The following is a 16,853-nucleotide window of genomic DNA, read 5'->3' on the forward strand; positions in this document are numbered from 1 at the left end:
ATGAAGTTGACATTCATATGTATTTATATGTAGTTCTAAATTTCTAATAAATTTCAAAAATGACATTTTGTTACCCTGTATCGCCGATATTTCCGATATCTCTTTTTTTCAATGTATCGATACATATGAAGATACTGATATTTATAACCTTCCATATTAGTACAGGAGCACCAAAGAAGCGAGGAGCCCCAAAGCAAGCAACTTCTATTCTGGAATCCAAGGATACATACATATATTCCACAAATGGTCACTCAACTATGACTCATTCGACACTTTGGTTACTGAAGTTTCAAATATATCACTTTGGTCACTCAACTATTACATTATCAATCACTTAAGTCACTCAAAGAGTATTTTTTATAATTTTTTTTAATGAAAAAATTTAACAAAGTGACTTAAGTTATTGACAATGTAATAGTTGAGTGACCAAAGTGATATATATGAAACTTCAGTGATCAAAGTGTCAAATGCGTCATAATTGAGTGACCATTTATAAAATTTTCCCAACATATATAACAGAGACTTGAAAACTTGAGCTTTCTCAAGCAAAGCCACACCCATTCGAGACAAACTCGAGTCGCAGAGATGTTGAAAATGATGGGCAAGACATCTTTTTCTTCTTCTTCTTATTCTTATTGCAGAAGCACCAGAGGTATGCTGTTTCTTCACACTACTCCTATTGTTGCTTTGTTTCCTTCTAAATCATCGAACTCAACCAAATCTAGACAAACCCAGCGAGGAAAGCCCAGAGTGGGTAATGTTGAGCATGCCTTGAAGGTGTTCGATGAAATGCTTCACTCGCGTCCCCTGCCTTCTGCTATCCGCTTCACTCAGATCTTGACTCAACTTGCTAGACTGAAACATTATTCGGCAGTCATCTCTTTGAATAGAGAAATGAGTCTGCTAGGAATCGCTTCTAATGTTTATACTCTAACCATTATCATCAATTGCTACTGTCATTTGAACCAAATGGGGTATGCCCTGTCTGTCTTGGGCCAATTCTTCAAATCGGGTCTTCAACCAGATGTTGCAACCTTCACCACTCTAATCCACGGCTTTGTTCTCCAAAATAGAGTGGCTGAGGCAGCACGACTTTTCAGCAAAATGTTGGGGAGAGGTCATTGTCAGCCCAATGTGTTTACTTTCAACACACTAATAAAGGGCTTTTGCATGATTGGAAACAACAGTGCAGCTATGGAGTTACTTAGGAAGATGGAAGAAAGAGGATGCCAGCCTGACACAGTTACCTATAACACCATTATCGACAGTCTTTGTAAGGATACACTAGTTGATCAAGCATTGAACCTATTCACAGAAATGATTGGTAGAGGTATTGCTCCATCTGTTGTTACTTACAATTCTTTGATTGACGGAGTCTGCAGACTAGGCAAGTGGAAAGAAGCTAAAAGGCTGTTGAATGAAATGGTGAGTAAAAATATCTTTCCGAATGTACGCACCTTCACTGTCTTGGTTGACGCACTTTGTAAGGAAGGGATGGTCGCGGAAGCCAAAAGTGTGGTTGAGATGATGATTCAAAGAGGAATTGAGCCTGATATGGTTACATACAGTTCCCTTATGGACGGTTACTGTTTGTGAGGAGAAATGGACGAGGCAAGACAAGTTTTTGATCTTATGATTAGCAAGGGCTCCATGGTTGATGTTCAAAGTTGTAGCATATTGATTAACGGATATTGCAAGGGTAAAAAGATCGATCAGGCTAACAAGATTTTCAAGGAAATGCGTCGTATGGAACTTGTTCCTAATACCGTTACTTATACAACTCTTATTGATGGTTTTTGCAAAGTGGGGAGGATAAAAGAAGCAGAAAAACTGTTCTCTCATATGCAAGGCTGTGGCCAATATCCAAGTGTTCAAACTTATGCTGTTTTACTTGATGCCCTATGTAGCAACCAGCAACTTCACAAGGCAATAGAATTGCTTAGAGAGATGAAAGACAAGAAATTGGAACTAGATATTGTAGTTTACACTACTATCATTGAAGGTTTGTGCAAAGCTGGGAAAATGGATTCTGCAGTAGAGGTCTTCTCTGGTTTGTCATCTAAAGGAGTACAGCCTAATGTGAGGACATACAATATAATGATTCATGGATTTTGTAAAGGGGGTTTATTAAGTGAAGCGGAAAAGTTGCTGAGAGAAATGGGAGAGAAAGGCTGCTCTCCAGATGGTTGGACCTATAACATCATTATCCGAGGGTTGTTAAATAACAAGAAGGCATCAATGGCTATGAGACTTATTCAAGAAATGGTGGAGTCGGGTTTCTCAGCAGATGCATCATCTATGGAATTGATAGTTGGTTTATTGTCTAAGGATATAGTAGATCCGGCTTTGTTGCCGTTGTTAAAAGATTCATGATAAAGTTGATTTGAATGTTTGAAACAGAACTTTCTTAGTTTGAGGAGGAAATGTGAGAGTTCTGCACCTTTTAAAACCTTGGATCTAACTGTACACGTTATCTATTAATTCATCATTTGAACACCTAATGTCATTTCCTATATCAGATAGCATTTTAGCATTATCATGCCCTTATCTATATAACTCAGAACTTTTATTGCTGTTTACTAATTCTAGCTAAATTGATAAACTGCTAGTTATATGATGCAATTTCTGAAGAGGAATAGAGTTATGAGTTGATGACCGGTCTTAGCCGTAGCTTTGGATATTTTATATATTTTATTTATTAACCATCGATTGAAATTATACTGTCATTTTGTATGTGATCCTGACTTTTGCATTTAAGTATTGGGTGACAGATTGGCAGATGCATTAGTATATTACTCATATATCGCCAGAGAAATTTAGCAGTACTATCATATGAGGAACTATCTAACATTTGAGGGTATTAAGTAAATATATATTTCAAGTTGTGTGAAACCTAGAATTCTACAGACGTTTACGCTACATAGGCTATTAAGGAAATGTCTCTTATAATAACTAGTACGCTCGTTATCATCTTATGATGCATTTGCATTCCAAGTCTATAATTTCATCATGTCTTCTTCCGTTTACCTAATCGTGATTCCAGCCGCTTTTGCAATAAGGGTATTATTAAATTTACTCTGGCTTGCCTGTTCACCTCGCACATAGCACAAAACTTGCATATTTCACGAAGTATATTAGGAGCACTATTTCACATTCATTTGGGTAGAGAAACGCCTATCAGCAGTGTAATTATTCTTTTCTTTTTTAAAAAAAATGACCGGTGCGGCTGCCCTCAAGCCTTGATTAATGAAATTGCAGATGTGGTAGAATTCTAATACCCTAAAGAGAATAGTTGCTTTACAATTCAACAAACTAGTGTGCTGAATTGAGGGCAAGGGAGATGACAGTACCTGTAATCTTTACAGTATTTTCTAATGAACATCACATTTATCTTTATTCAATAAAGATATGTTCTTAATTTGATCATTTTAAGCTAACCATTACTTGTTGCATAGGTCCCCTGTTTAGTTCTTCAGAAGAATGTTATGTCATGTATTATCCAGAGATGATAACTAATCGTGTCTTTAATTTGGAGCAGCATATGCATTAGGTTATGCAGACTCCCATGTATGATTAAATGCTTTTTATTATCTGATACTTACTAGCAGTCACTTTGTTGATCTCCTTTCTAGGTCCTACTTAATCCTACACCAGTTTAGTGAAAGAAAACGCAGCAATAAAAGCCACTCATCTCACGGTAGAATGCCTTCCATGAAGGAGAAGAATACTTGTGCTCCTAGATAGTTGGCTCTTGCTTATTCCTTTAGTTTTTTTCTTTTTCTAAAAAAAAAAGAGAGTTGAACTGTATGATTAAAGTTATCCGTACGAGAGCCACTCTGATGGCTTTGCACTTGATTTGGCCTAAATATCTACTGAAACATCGTTGAGAAATATCAAGGCAAATGCCCGGCCCCTTCTCCTGTCATTCTATATTGTCATACAAGCATTCCTGACCAAGCTACCATTGCAGTGCACTGGCTGCAAACAGAGTTTGGTAATCCAGATTATTCTAGGAGAGAACAAAGTGGGTCCGAACGTACTGAGTAGGCTAGTAAGGAAAGGTAGCAGGCTGAAGCCGCTGAACTTAGCCAGAGTGCACGACATGTATGTAGTTCCACAATGTGCATGTACTTGCGAAGAGCTAAACTTCTTGTGATTGAATTTCTATTTGATTTGTGTTTGACTGGTTAGTAATTTTGAAGGTCTTTGCCTGAGTTTAGCATCAGGAAAGTTTAAGGTTTGCTCGATCTCCTTAAGTAAAGGTCCTGATATGTTTTGTTCGTGTTCAAGTAAAGGACCTGATTCAAAACATTATTCATTTCTCAATTCTCTTACAAACGATGAGACAATGATAATCTTGTTTATCTATAAGTACTGTGCTAATTGTATCATACAAATCTATGTGGGCGAGGTTGGCGCCACATAAATTTCTCTTTTGGGGAAGAACTATCTGCATAGTGTAGGGCAGTGGATCGGAATTGGACAGTCTCTGCCATTTTGATCACTTGTGTAATCACAGAGTATATGCCTCTCCCTAAGAGCTCTGGGGGATTTTTTCTATTTTTCATTTTATTATCAATGATTTGAACAGAAAGTACAAACTAACTGTACTAATGCTGGCTAAACCACCATGCATCCTCAACCACCTCATGACATCACAGCCTAAACCACCAAGAAAAGTGTCAAGTTGGAAGAACCAGAACTGCAGAAGCGCATAAAAAGGGCAGTTTCACCCTAAATTAGCCAATTCAACATGAAGTGTCTCGGAACATTCATCATGAATTTGTTGACAAAGTTGTACAAAATGCCTTGATGAGCACCAACACCGGAACTAGGATGAACACACCGAACAGATGCCATGAATCTAATCACAAAAAAGACACGAAGACTTCAATAAAAGAAAAACAAAACTTAGTTACTGTACCTACCTATCGAGCCATGATTCCCATCATTGAAGAAATTAAAACCAATAAATTAACGAAACAAGTATCGGAACTTCTATTATACATGCGTGCATGCATTGATTCATTGGTGCCTTAGCACATGTAAGGCTGCAATAAACAATAGAAAGACTCGTGTGGGTTAAATTGTAGACTCAATAGGATTTCAACTCATTAGTCATTTCTTTTACCGAAATGAAAAAAAAAACACACACACACACTCCAGTTTGTCTAGAAAACTGAACAAACGCTAAAAGTGGGCAAAATTTTATTGGATTGGCAGAGCACCCACTCGTCTTGGAAATCAGTTGAGAGGTTCGAGCATAGTTCTTTCCAAGAAAGCAGTTCGTGAATCGAGTCTGAAGATGATGCGCAGAACGTCGTATTACAGCAGCAACAGCCCAAGAGGTATGCTTTCTTGCCTTAGCTCTACTGCTCGTGCTGCTTCCGTCTGCAATTTCATGGCCTTGTTTCATTCTCAATCCTAAAACCCAACCACACCTAGAGAAACCCATCTAGGAAATCGACCCTGGAAGCCCAGAGTGAGTAATGTTGAGAATGCCTCGAAGGTGTTGGATGAAATGCTTCAAAGGCGTCCTCTGCCTTCGGTTGTCCGCTTCAATCAACTCTTGGGCCAACTTGCCAAACTGAAGCACTATTCAGCAGTCCTCTCTTTGAATAGACAGATGGGTCTCATTGGAATCGCTTCGGATGCTTATACTCTAAACATCATCATTAATTGCTACTGCCATTTGAATCGTATGGGGTTCGGCTTGTCTGTCTTGGGCCAATTCTTCAAATTGGGTCTTCAATCAAGTGTCACCACCTTCACCACTCTAATCCACGGCTTTGTTCTCCATAATAGAGTGGCTGAGGCAGCAAGACTTTTCAGCAAAATGGTGGGGAGAGGTCATTGTCAGCCCAATGTGTTTACTTTCAACACACTAGTGAAGGGCTTTTGCATGATTGGAAACAACAGGGCAGCTATTCAGTTACTTGGGAAGATGGAAGAAAGAGGATGCGAGCCTGACATAGTTACCTATAACACCGTCATTGACAGTCTTTGTAAGGATACACTAGTTGATCAAGCATTGAACCTCTTCACAGAAATGATTACCAGAGGCATTGCTCCAAACGTTGTTACTTACACCTCTTTGATTCAAGGAGTTTGCAATATAGGCCAGTGGAAAGAAGCTAAAAGGCTGTTAAATGAAATGGTGAGTAAAAATATCTTTCCAGATGTACGCACCTTCACTGTCTTGGTTGATGCACTGTGTAAGGAAGGGATGATTGTGGAAGCCAAAAGTGTGGTTGAGATGATGATTCAAAGACATATTGAGCCTGATATCAGTACTTACAACTCACTTATGGACGGTTACTGTTTGCGAGGAGAAATGGACGAGGCGAAACAAGTCTTTGATCTAATGGTTAGCAAGGGCTCCATGGTTAATGTTCGGAGTTGTAACATATTGATAAACGGATTCTGTAAGCACAAAAAGATTGATGAGGCCAATAAGGTTTTTCAGGAAATGCGTTGTATGGGACTTGTTCCTAATACCATTACTTTTACCACTCTTATTGACGGTTTTTGCAAAGTGGGGAGGATAAAAGATGCACAAAAGTTGTTCTGTGAGATGCAAGGTTGTGGCCAGCTTCCAAATGTTAATACTTACGCTGGTATACTTGATGGCCTATGTAACAACCAACAACTTTCTAAAGCACTGGAATTGCTTAGAGAGTTGGAAAGCAACAAGTGGGAACTAAATATTGTAATTTACACTATTATCATTGATGGTTTGTGCAAAGCTGGGGAAATGGTTTCTGCTATAGATGTCTTCTCTGGTTTGTCATCAAAAGGAGTACAGCCTGATGTGAGGACATATACCATAATGATTAGCGGATTTTGTAAAAGAGGCCTATTAAGTGAAGCAGAAAATTTGCTAAGAGGAATGGAAGAGAAAGGCTGTTCTCCAAATGATTGTACCTATAACACAATTATGAGGTTTTATCAATAACAATGAGACATCAAGGGCTACGAGACTTATTCAAGAGATGCTTGAGAGGGGTTTCTCTGCCGATGCATCAACTATGGAATTGATTGTTGATTTATTGTCAAAGGATATAGTAGATCCTGCTTTGTTAGCATTGCTCAAAGATTCAGTCTGAAGTTATTTGAATATTTGAAATAAATTCTTGACCTATGATGATTAGTCTTCCTTTATAGATCACCAGTGTTTGATAGTTACATTCTAGAGGTAACGGTTTTTTTCTGATTGTTATATACTGGTGTGATTCTTCTCTGAAAGTAGGTACCATAATCCCTATGAGTTTAGATTTTAGTTTGTAAATTTTATATCCAAAAAATTTTTGATATTGGAATAGGCACCCATCTTTTTACAGTTGTCTCCTAATCTCTTCATTGTTCGATTCTACTGTATGTTAGAACATTTCTGTAATGCTTCAATGGTGATATAGGTTCTAACTTGAACATTTTCGGGCAACCCAGTTTTATTGCTAATGTTTGTCCCGAAAGGTATGTCTAAGCGTGCAACCTTTACCTGTACATAGAAGAGTGCTTATTTATAAAGATTCCATAGTATGGTTATAAAGGTATGTCTAGCTATGTTCTTTTTTTTTCTTTTTTTTTTTGGTAACAGGGGACAAAAACTACCGAGAGCTGCTCATGCTTATGAGAGTTTCCATTCGGTGCTTTCATTGCACAGATACATTTACTAGATATGTACAGCCATGTTTCCAGGGCACTTGGGGTGATCATGGATGGTAATGTGACGTCAGGTCATGAGGCAGGTGGGTGGCTTTAAGAGAGCTTGTTCAGCAATGACCAATGAGCACTGTGACACTGTCTCACCATTTCTGCACTCTTTTTTAATGATCATTGGCTTTGTTGTGAGGACATAAGACAATTACATTCAAGCTTCTATGTTTCAAGAGACCAAGAAAGTGCTTTTTCTGTTTTTGTTGTATGAAGCTGTGGAGAGCTTTGCAGTGATTTTGTTTCGTTATAGTGTAGCTCTTGGTCCCCTCCTCCTTTCTAGTTCTTTGACCCGTTGAATTTGATTGCGGCTGGTTTTAGTTTGCCATTTTTTTTCTCACTAATGTTAAAAAGTGTTCTTTCCTCTAGATGGAAATCTTATGTTGGGTTTGGAGTTTGTCATCGGAGTGTTTATGGTGTGAAAACTGTTTTTATTAGTTATTTAGTCTCAGAAAGTTGTTACAGCTCCCTATTAAGCATTGGAAAACATACTTACTCTCAAGGGCCTAGGGAGCTAGTTGTAGATGTTTCTGAGCTAAACTATTGAGGGAAAATCTAAACCTACATGATTCCTTGCTTTGGTATTTCAAGTGTTGCTTTAGTGTTTTCTTTGTTTACCCTGACCGTATTCATTAATTTTCTTGTTGTGGATATTCATAGTTGCATGGATGTATTTGCTAGAAAAATGGGAGAGTAAGAAGAGTTTTGTTTCAGGATTTAATCTGTGGCGGTGTGGTATCTGAATATTGTGTTACTTTCTTCCCGTCTCTCATTACTGCTATCTAGTTCTTTATCTACACCTACTGAATGTAAAAGTAGTGGCACTTGTACTGGAAATTTCTGATTGTTCTCTTTTTCTTTTGATAGGAAAGGTTCTCAAATATCAGTCATTGGTATTCATCAGAGCTCCCAAATCTGTGCAGGAAGTGATAAGTGATGCTGATGGAGAGAACAAAAGAGAACTTTAGACTTTTTGAGTCCAACTTAATTAAGTGGCAGTTAAATGCAATGGGAAATGCAATATGGTGCAAGATTGCAAAAACATTTCTCAGAAAGTAAAGGATGGTCTTATACAAGTTGAAGAGTATCAACGAATCATTGAACAGGAACTGGAAAGTAACTGTACTGAGCGTTCTTTTCTGACAACCAATACAGACCAGTAGCAAACTCCGGTTCAGCAACTTCTTCGTGGTTGGCCTTCAGAGTAAGCAACTTCTTGTCATGGCTGTTGGCTCTTGTTGTAGCTTTTCGTTGAAATCTAAGTTTGTTGAGGCCTTAAGTTCATTCTGGCAAAGGTAGAGGCACGTGTTAAGGTGCACGAGATTTGCCCGTGATTTCTAAGAACAACGTATTCATGTTTTCTAAACCTAAACCGACCGGATACTTTGTAGTGAACATGATCGACAGTTTTGATCATTCTTACAAAATGTCACTTTAATAGTGGCAAGATCCAACTCCTGCATGTACCCAGTGGCTGAACTCATCTGCCTTCTAAAACCATAGCACTATACCACAAGTGAGGTGTTGATCAATTTGCCTCAGGTCGTTTATTTCATTATTTGACTGTCGACTCATAATAGACTAGTAGAGTCAGCTTTTGGTAAAGGAAATCTTTGAAAAAATCATTGTAAAGGTAATCTGCATATTTGAAACAGAACTTTCCCCATACAACAAGAAAACTTGAAACTGCTGCTGTTTAGCATCCTTGGATATATTCTGAATGTTATTTATGATTATGTTTCCTCTGACCAAAGAAGAATTATGAATGTTACTTGTTCGTGCATGATTTGAAAACACAATGCTATATCTTGGTTTCTATCCAATATTAGCTGAATTTGCTGGCCATGTATTATAATAAGGGTTTTGCCGCTTTTGCAATAAGGGTTTTATTAAATTTACTCTGCCTTGCTAGTTCACCTTGCACCTTGCAGATAGCACAAAACTTGTATATCTTACTAGAGTCAAGATGTATATTAGGAGCATTATTTCACATTCATTTGCGTAGAATACTATCAGCAGTGTAACTATTCTTTCTTTCTAGTGCAGATGTGTTCTGATGCCCTGAACGCAACAAACTAGTTAAAGTAGATGCCAATACCTATAATCTTTACAATAACATCTAATGAAGATCGCAAATTTTTTTATTCAATAAAGATCTTTCTTAATTTGAACATTTTAAGCTAACCCTTACTTGTTGCATAGGTCCCCTGTATAGTTCTTCAGATTAATGTTATGTCAACAAGATCTTATTAGCAGGCCTGTGGGAGCGGTGAGAGAACTTTCCACCATTGGAAAACTGCTGGGTGCATTTCAGCTAGTCGTATTCCTCTTTTCTCTTTTGATCCACTTGCCCGGGAGGGAGTATTCTGGTTACGGCTAGAAAGTTTGCCCGAGAAGAAGCTTCATAGTGGCATTCCTCCAACGAGCCACCGGTGAATAATAAAGCCGATCTCGAATTGATATTCCGGTTTATTATGCATGGTACGAACACCGATTATTATCAACTGACGGACCGGGGGAAGTTAGAGCCTAAATGGGAAGGCCCCTACATCATCGAAAAAGTATACTCAAATGGAGCATACCTGCTCATCACCATGGACGACGAACAAATTATTCCTCCTACAAATGCTCTATTCTTGAAATATTACTACCCTTTAAGGAAAAAGCTCCCTGATACGAGCCTAAACGGGCCTAAACGGGCCCCCCATTATGTATTATGTAATACTCCCGGCCCGCGCGAGCATAAACTGTTCATGGCAAAACCAAACTGACAAGACCAATGAGAGATCTGGTCTAAAAGAAAAGGCCTATTTGAGAGCTCTCAAAAGCTTTTCACTATCAAAAAGAGGGCATATAGCCCGATTCCTGAATACAGGAAAGACCGATTACGACTGTTGCAAGAGTGGATACCCTTTCCGAGGGAATCATACTTTTAGAAAAGGAATTCCACATAGCGAATGGTTTACTGCCTGCAGCCTCTAACTCCTCAGTCTACTGGGAGGAGAGATCTTTCATAGCATATCGAAGAGACCAAGCACCAAGATGAGCCCAAAGCAAGCAACAAAGGATGACTAGGTGACTCTTCTAAAGCTTTGGTTTGCTTCTTAAGCCAATAAGTCCTCTGGTAGGTGAAATGATGCTGCCCCTTACCTGTCCATTCAAGCCTTTCAATATCTCGTCTGGCCCTGTCTTCTGTCGTACTCTCCTCTATCGAGAATTGCTTTCTCGCAACTGTCCTATGGAAAACGGATGACACTTTTCTGGTACCAAACCTCTTGAGGTCTTTTATCTCCCAATGCCGCCGAAGGTGACCTATTCACTAGATAACAAGCTGTGTTGATGACTTCCGCCCAAAGCTCTTTACCAACACCCGCATTGCTCAACATACACCTTGTACGTTCCACCAAAGTTCTATTCATGCGCTCTGCCACCCCATTTTGATGAGGGCTCCGAACAATGGTATTATGCATGACAATTCTTTCATCCTTGCAATATTTGAGAAAGACTTTGTTTACAAATTCCAAGCCATTATCAGTTCTAATCACCTTGATGCACCTTCCGCTTTCTTTCTCCACCTCGATCTTGAAATGCTTGAATGTCATGAAAGCTTCATCCTTTGACTTCAAGAATTTTACCCACACTTTCCTTGAGTAATCATCAATGAAAGATATGAAGTATGATGCACCTCCACATGATTTAGTGCGAGACGGGCCCATAAATCCGAGTGAATATAGTGAAGTATGCCTTTACTAGTGTGACTCCCGGCCTTGAAGCTTCACTTATGATGCTTCCCATATACACAATGCTCACAAAATTCCTTGTCACCAAAGCACATCTTGGGAATAAGTTCCCTTTTCATCAAGATCCCCATACCTTTTTCACTCATGTGACCCAATCTTCTATGCCATAATAGCACCGGAAATTCATCATGTTCTATCATCATTTGTGCACCATCAACAACCGTGCTTCCAAGCAATTTATACAAGTTTCCAACCCGAATACCTTTTATGACAACCCAAATACCTTTGGGGACTTTAATAACTCTACCTTGCCCGGTGTATTTGTAGCCACGAGAATCAAGCTCCGAAAGTAAAATCAAGCTTTTCTTCAATTCCGGAACATGCCTCACATTTTCAAGCATTCTCACAATGCCATCAAACATCCTTAATTGCACTGTACCAACACCCATGATTTTACTCATAGAATTTTTTACCATCTGACATGCGACTTCCTTAAGCTGCTACACTCGACCAATGATCAATACGACAAGATGAAGCTGTTTTTTTTGGCCAGACGACTACTAGTGGTTCTTGAAAGGCACTGAGGGCTGGACCGAGGTGGTTATGGTGGTGTTAATGGTCATGGCATACACATTGGCTCAACCTTGGTTCCGTCGCAATAGACTAAGAAACCCCCCTAAAACCCTAAAGAAACTTGCCGGGTTCAATGCCTTCTGGTACTCCCACCACCTCTTTGTCATAGAGTACATCCTCTTTATTATCCATGGATACTTTCTCTACCTCTCTAAGAACTAGAACAAGAAAACAGTAAGTGCTCCTTCAAATTATTGTACTAGTCCAGTGTAGCAAATTTTATAAACGGCAAAGCCCTTTGTTACTTTTTGCTTCATCACTTTATAACATGCTTATTTTCATGAATGGTCATCGCAGACATGGATGTATCTGGCTTTCCCAGTAATAATGTATGCATGTGAGCATTTACTTCGTGCTTTCAGGTCTGGATATGAAACAGTGAAGATTTTAAAGGTATAGTTACTGTTTTCGAAAGTTATTTAATTTCTTTCCAACAATAGCTAATGCATGTTTTGCTTTAATTAAGTCACCATTTCATTACAACCCAAAATGCCAAATCCAATTTATACATCAAAAAAGGCAATCAGTTACAATTGGGTTACCTACTGAAAATGAAAACCATACGTTAGAGTCCTACTAGCTACATACTTAAAGTACTAGATAATGCTAAACCCCTAAATTTATTCTTCCCCCTAGATTAAACTTGATCATCTTCCTATATATATCCACATTACTTGATACCATAGCACAAAGCCACAAACCATTGCCATGCACTTGATCACTTACACAAGCCGTATAAGCTTCCCTCCATATACTACAATGTCCATTAAGCCCTCATTGCACCAAGACTTCACATAATATGGCATCCATTTTCATTTTCATCACTGAACAAGGCGAAGGTATCAGAATCGGCGGAATAGTAGGGATGTGGTGGATAGTTGGCTTGTGGTGGATGGGACGGCGGTGGCGAATGGTTTTCAAAATGATACAATGGCGGCTCAACCTCAATTCCCCCCAAACCCCAATGTGCATACGTGTATGTCTGAGAATAAACAGGTTGTGTAGCATAGCGAGCCGCGCCGTAGCTAACGCAGGGGTGCGCCGCATTGTAGTTCATCGCATGCACTAGAGCAGAGAACAGGTGCAGCTCACTATGCCAATAACCTTATCAGACGACAGAGATCAGACGATAGACATGTTGGTTTCTGTCGTCTGATATATTTTAACGACAGACAGTGTAAATGTCGTCTGAATATAGCAACATACCATGGTAAGTTAGCTTTGAGAATTAGGTTTGTCTTCGCACAACATTTATCTGTCGTCTAATCAAAGGAGATAAATTTGATTTCGATTCGTGTTGTACCGGTTTTTTTTTTGTTTTGTTCAGACGACAGATAACTATCGTCTCGTAAAAGGAGATAATTTTTTTTTCATAGCTGTTTGTTTTTTTGGCACAGCATGAAGGGATATATGCCAAATTTTAAAGCTATTTCTCTCTCCCCGACAAATTTAACCCTTTGAAAAATTTTCTATTCCACATCTGAGAAACCCTATCTATGTCGCTCTCACTTAGGCACAGAAGAACCCAGCAGCCCCAACTCAACACAAATTTCTTGGCAGATCTCCCCCATTAAACTCTCCTCTAATCAAAACTGAAAACTCAATCTCCCCCATCTCTCTTCGACAAACACAGAACCCGGCCATCTCAATCACTTTTTCAAACCATACAGCCAAACCATCTCAATCCCTCTCACAAGTTCTTGTTAGTGTTAAGAAGATTTCAACGCTTTCAATCCTTATTGTTTCACTATTGTTGGGTAAGCCCTTCGATTCACTGTTAATCAATTTATTTAGAGTTTCTTTTGGATTGGGTTTTAGGGTTTTAATTGAAAATTTCTATTCAAATTTGATTTGTGTTTGCTGGGTTATATTCGAATTGGGGATACAAGGTTATCTTTTTTCTGGGTTATGTTCAAATTTCCTTTTCGAAGGTACGATTTGTCTTTGAAATCGGTGAAGGAGCTTAACCAACCCCCTGGATTCAAATTGCAGGGTGTTCGTGAATCGGAGAAGGAGATGATAGGTTAGTTAGCATTTTATTTCCATTTGCATTTGCACTTTTCGGGTCATAACCTATCTAAACTTTGTGGTGCACCTTTGCTGGGTTTCACTCAATTTGGTGTTTCACTCACCTCTTTGCTGGGTTTCAAGCGTTGTTGCTGAGAAACCCGCCAGAAAATCTATACTTTAAATACCAAAATCCCATTTCAGAGTTGTAGTCATTTCGGAAAGTCTCACCTTTCAGAAGCACACCTCAAGGTTTGAGCTTTTTAATTCTCTCGCTTACGTTTTCTTGATCTTCGGCTCTTGTTTCTGTTTGGTTGCGGTGGAAGATGGAATTTTTGGCTGAACCCATGAACTTAAAAGCATTAAAGACTCCTCTTTTATACTACCCATTACATCCCACTTCGTGATTTAGTCGTTGATGGAGTTTCTCTGGGTCTTTCTGGTTGGTACCCGAGAAATTCAAGATTGAAAGTTGGGAGTTGAAAAGATTGAAGCAAGTTTCACTGTTGCAAATCTAATTTAATGGATTCAGTTATACTAGCACAAACCATGGACTGCTTTAGTCCTCTAGGCATGTGTATAACTTTTGTTTTGATTGCTTTATAGTTTTGAGTTGTTCTGATATTTTGAATGTGGTTGCAATTGCTGGTTCATGAGATTTGACTGGATGCTTTTGATTTTGCCAAGTTGTATATCTCCATTATTTGTGAATTAATCGTTCTCACTGTCTCGGGACTTTGTATTCATTTTGGTTAAGAAAGTTAAAGAGTCTTGAAACAATTACAAAGAAGTATTGATTGAGGGGAAGATGCATAAAGCAGCACCATTTTGTTAGGTTTTGAAACCAAGCTGCAGCACTTGTTATATATGTCAAAAGCCTACTAAAGCATATAGTTCTCTTAGTTTCTTTGGGTGACTTCTGTGCATCTTATAAGTGTTTCGGGTGTTTTTACGAGTAATAAATTAGTGTTATATTACTTGAGTAGATTGATACTCTAGATTTTCATTTTGGGTCCAGAAAAAAAGGGTTCCAAGATCAGTTAAAACCCCTTATTTGGGTCCTGTTTGACGTTAACACAGTGCTAAAATCCCACAAAACCCAATTTGATTATTGAATATGCCAATTTATGGTAATGTGCAATCCTTGAATAACATTGGATCTGTTTACATTCTTTTTTCTTTTTTTTTGAAAAGGGCCGGTGCGGCTGCCCTCACGCCTTCATTAATGAAACTGTCGAATACAAGGGGGGGACATTTAGCCTAAACCCCTGATTACAATAAGCATAAAGAGTACGACCCGAAATGATATCAGGAAACTCTACAAAAAACATGTATTCAAATAAGCACCAATTAGCAAAGAGCGCACTACTGGCTTCTCCGTTTGCTTTAACATTGCGGTGACATAACAGAAAGATAACTCGATGACTACGTAGCATAATTACCATAGGCACAACTTTTCTGTTATGTTGCCGTCGGGAGAGAACTCCTACGACACGCAGTTTCACTCTGCCACTAGGAGGCAGCGACCATTTGCAAACGCAAGGAACTCGCCGCCTAGCTAGAGCAGAAACATTACTGCCACTAGAGACCAGCAAGGATCTGTTTACATTCTTTTGTTTGTTTGGATTGTTTCATCAAACTTTACATTTTAGTCTTAGAGACCAGCAATACATTGGTCTGATTTAGCCTAAACCAGATTTAAATCAATTGATACCCCTGCCAGTCCTCTTCTCTTATAACATATATATGTATTTCTCATGGTGGAATTTTTTTTATTTTAATTGTCATGAAACAGAGGAAGAAGACATGGCAAAGCGTTTGATTTCAATCTTCAGCCGTGGTTGGGCTCAAAAACTCCTCCCAACATCCTCCACTAAGGTTATCATCTTGTACATATTTATTTAGTCTATGTATTTGATACATTCTTCATGGGTCTAACAGTATCGGTGTAATCTTGGTTGGTCAATGTGGTATATAGCTGAACTCAGGAAAGGCTGTTACTGTGGGACTGGGTGGACAGAGTACAGCAGGTTACAGTACCCAAGTCAAGCAAGAGTATGTTTCTTTACGCTGTTTCTCTATTTTCTCCTATTTGGGAAGATATTGTCACCTTGGTTTGTGTGTTTTTTTGGGTATTTTGTCACTTAACTTTTGCTATGAGAGATCAAATAGAAAAGGAAACCTTGTGATTTTCACTGGATGGATTTTGTGCACATCTCATTTTTATGATGGTGCCTTTGTGGATGCATTCCTAATGAAAATGAAAAACAACAAAGAGCTTCTTATGAATAAGAAAATTTGGTCCTGGAGATCTACTATTTTCAGGAGAGTTGGAAAACGAAAGGTTGCTGCTCCAGTTGATAAGAGTAGCAAAGGAAAGGCCATTTTTCATTGGTTTTGCTAGCATCTCATTGATGGGTCAATTTAGTTTTGTCATGTTTTCTTCAATTCAATTGTGTTTGTGGGTTTTGTAGATTGGATTTATTGAAGATTTTGAAAGCATGTTTCTGAAATCTTGGACAGAAGACCATTTGAGGCAAGAGCCTCTTCTTCTCCTTTCATACTTCCAGAAAGGTCAATTATTTTTTTCTTAGGCTTTACGTGTCCCATGTTGTTTGTTGATTAATAATTGATTTTGTGTCTACAGCATACAGAATTGGATCGAAGACTTATTTTGGAAACAACTTGATATAAATTACCTTGGCATGCCTAATGCAATGGTACTTATTGCAGTGAAGGTTCTCCACTTGTTTGCTTGCA

General features: G+C 38.6%; 1 protein-coding gene and 1 pseudogene across 1 annotated transcript; both read left to right on the forward strand.

Annotated features, from left to right (window-relative positions):
• The first annotated feature begins 546 nt into the window (after positions 1–546).
• On the forward strand, positions 547–2,505 carry LOC112167697 (putative pentatricopeptide repeat-containing protein At1g12700, mitochondrial). The gene is given in 1 exon segment (XM_024304741.2): positions 547–2,505. A coding segment is annotated over 1 exon segment (1,788 nt). The 5' UTR covers positions 547–585; the 3' UTR covers positions 2,374–2,505.
• A 2,613-nt stretch (positions 2,506–5,118) lies between these two features.
• On the forward strand, positions 5,119–9,449 carry LOC112201399 (annotated as a pseudogene).
• The last annotated feature ends 7,404 nt before the right edge of the window (positions 9,450–16,853 follow it).

Source organism: Rosa chinensis, chromosome 5 (assembly GCF_002994745.2).
Source record: "Rosa chinensis cultivar Old Blush chromosome 5, RchiOBHm-V2, whole genome shotgun sequence".
Taxonomy (NCBI): Eukaryota; Viridiplantae; Streptophyta; class Magnoliopsida; order Rosales; family Rosaceae; genus Rosa; species Rosa chinensis.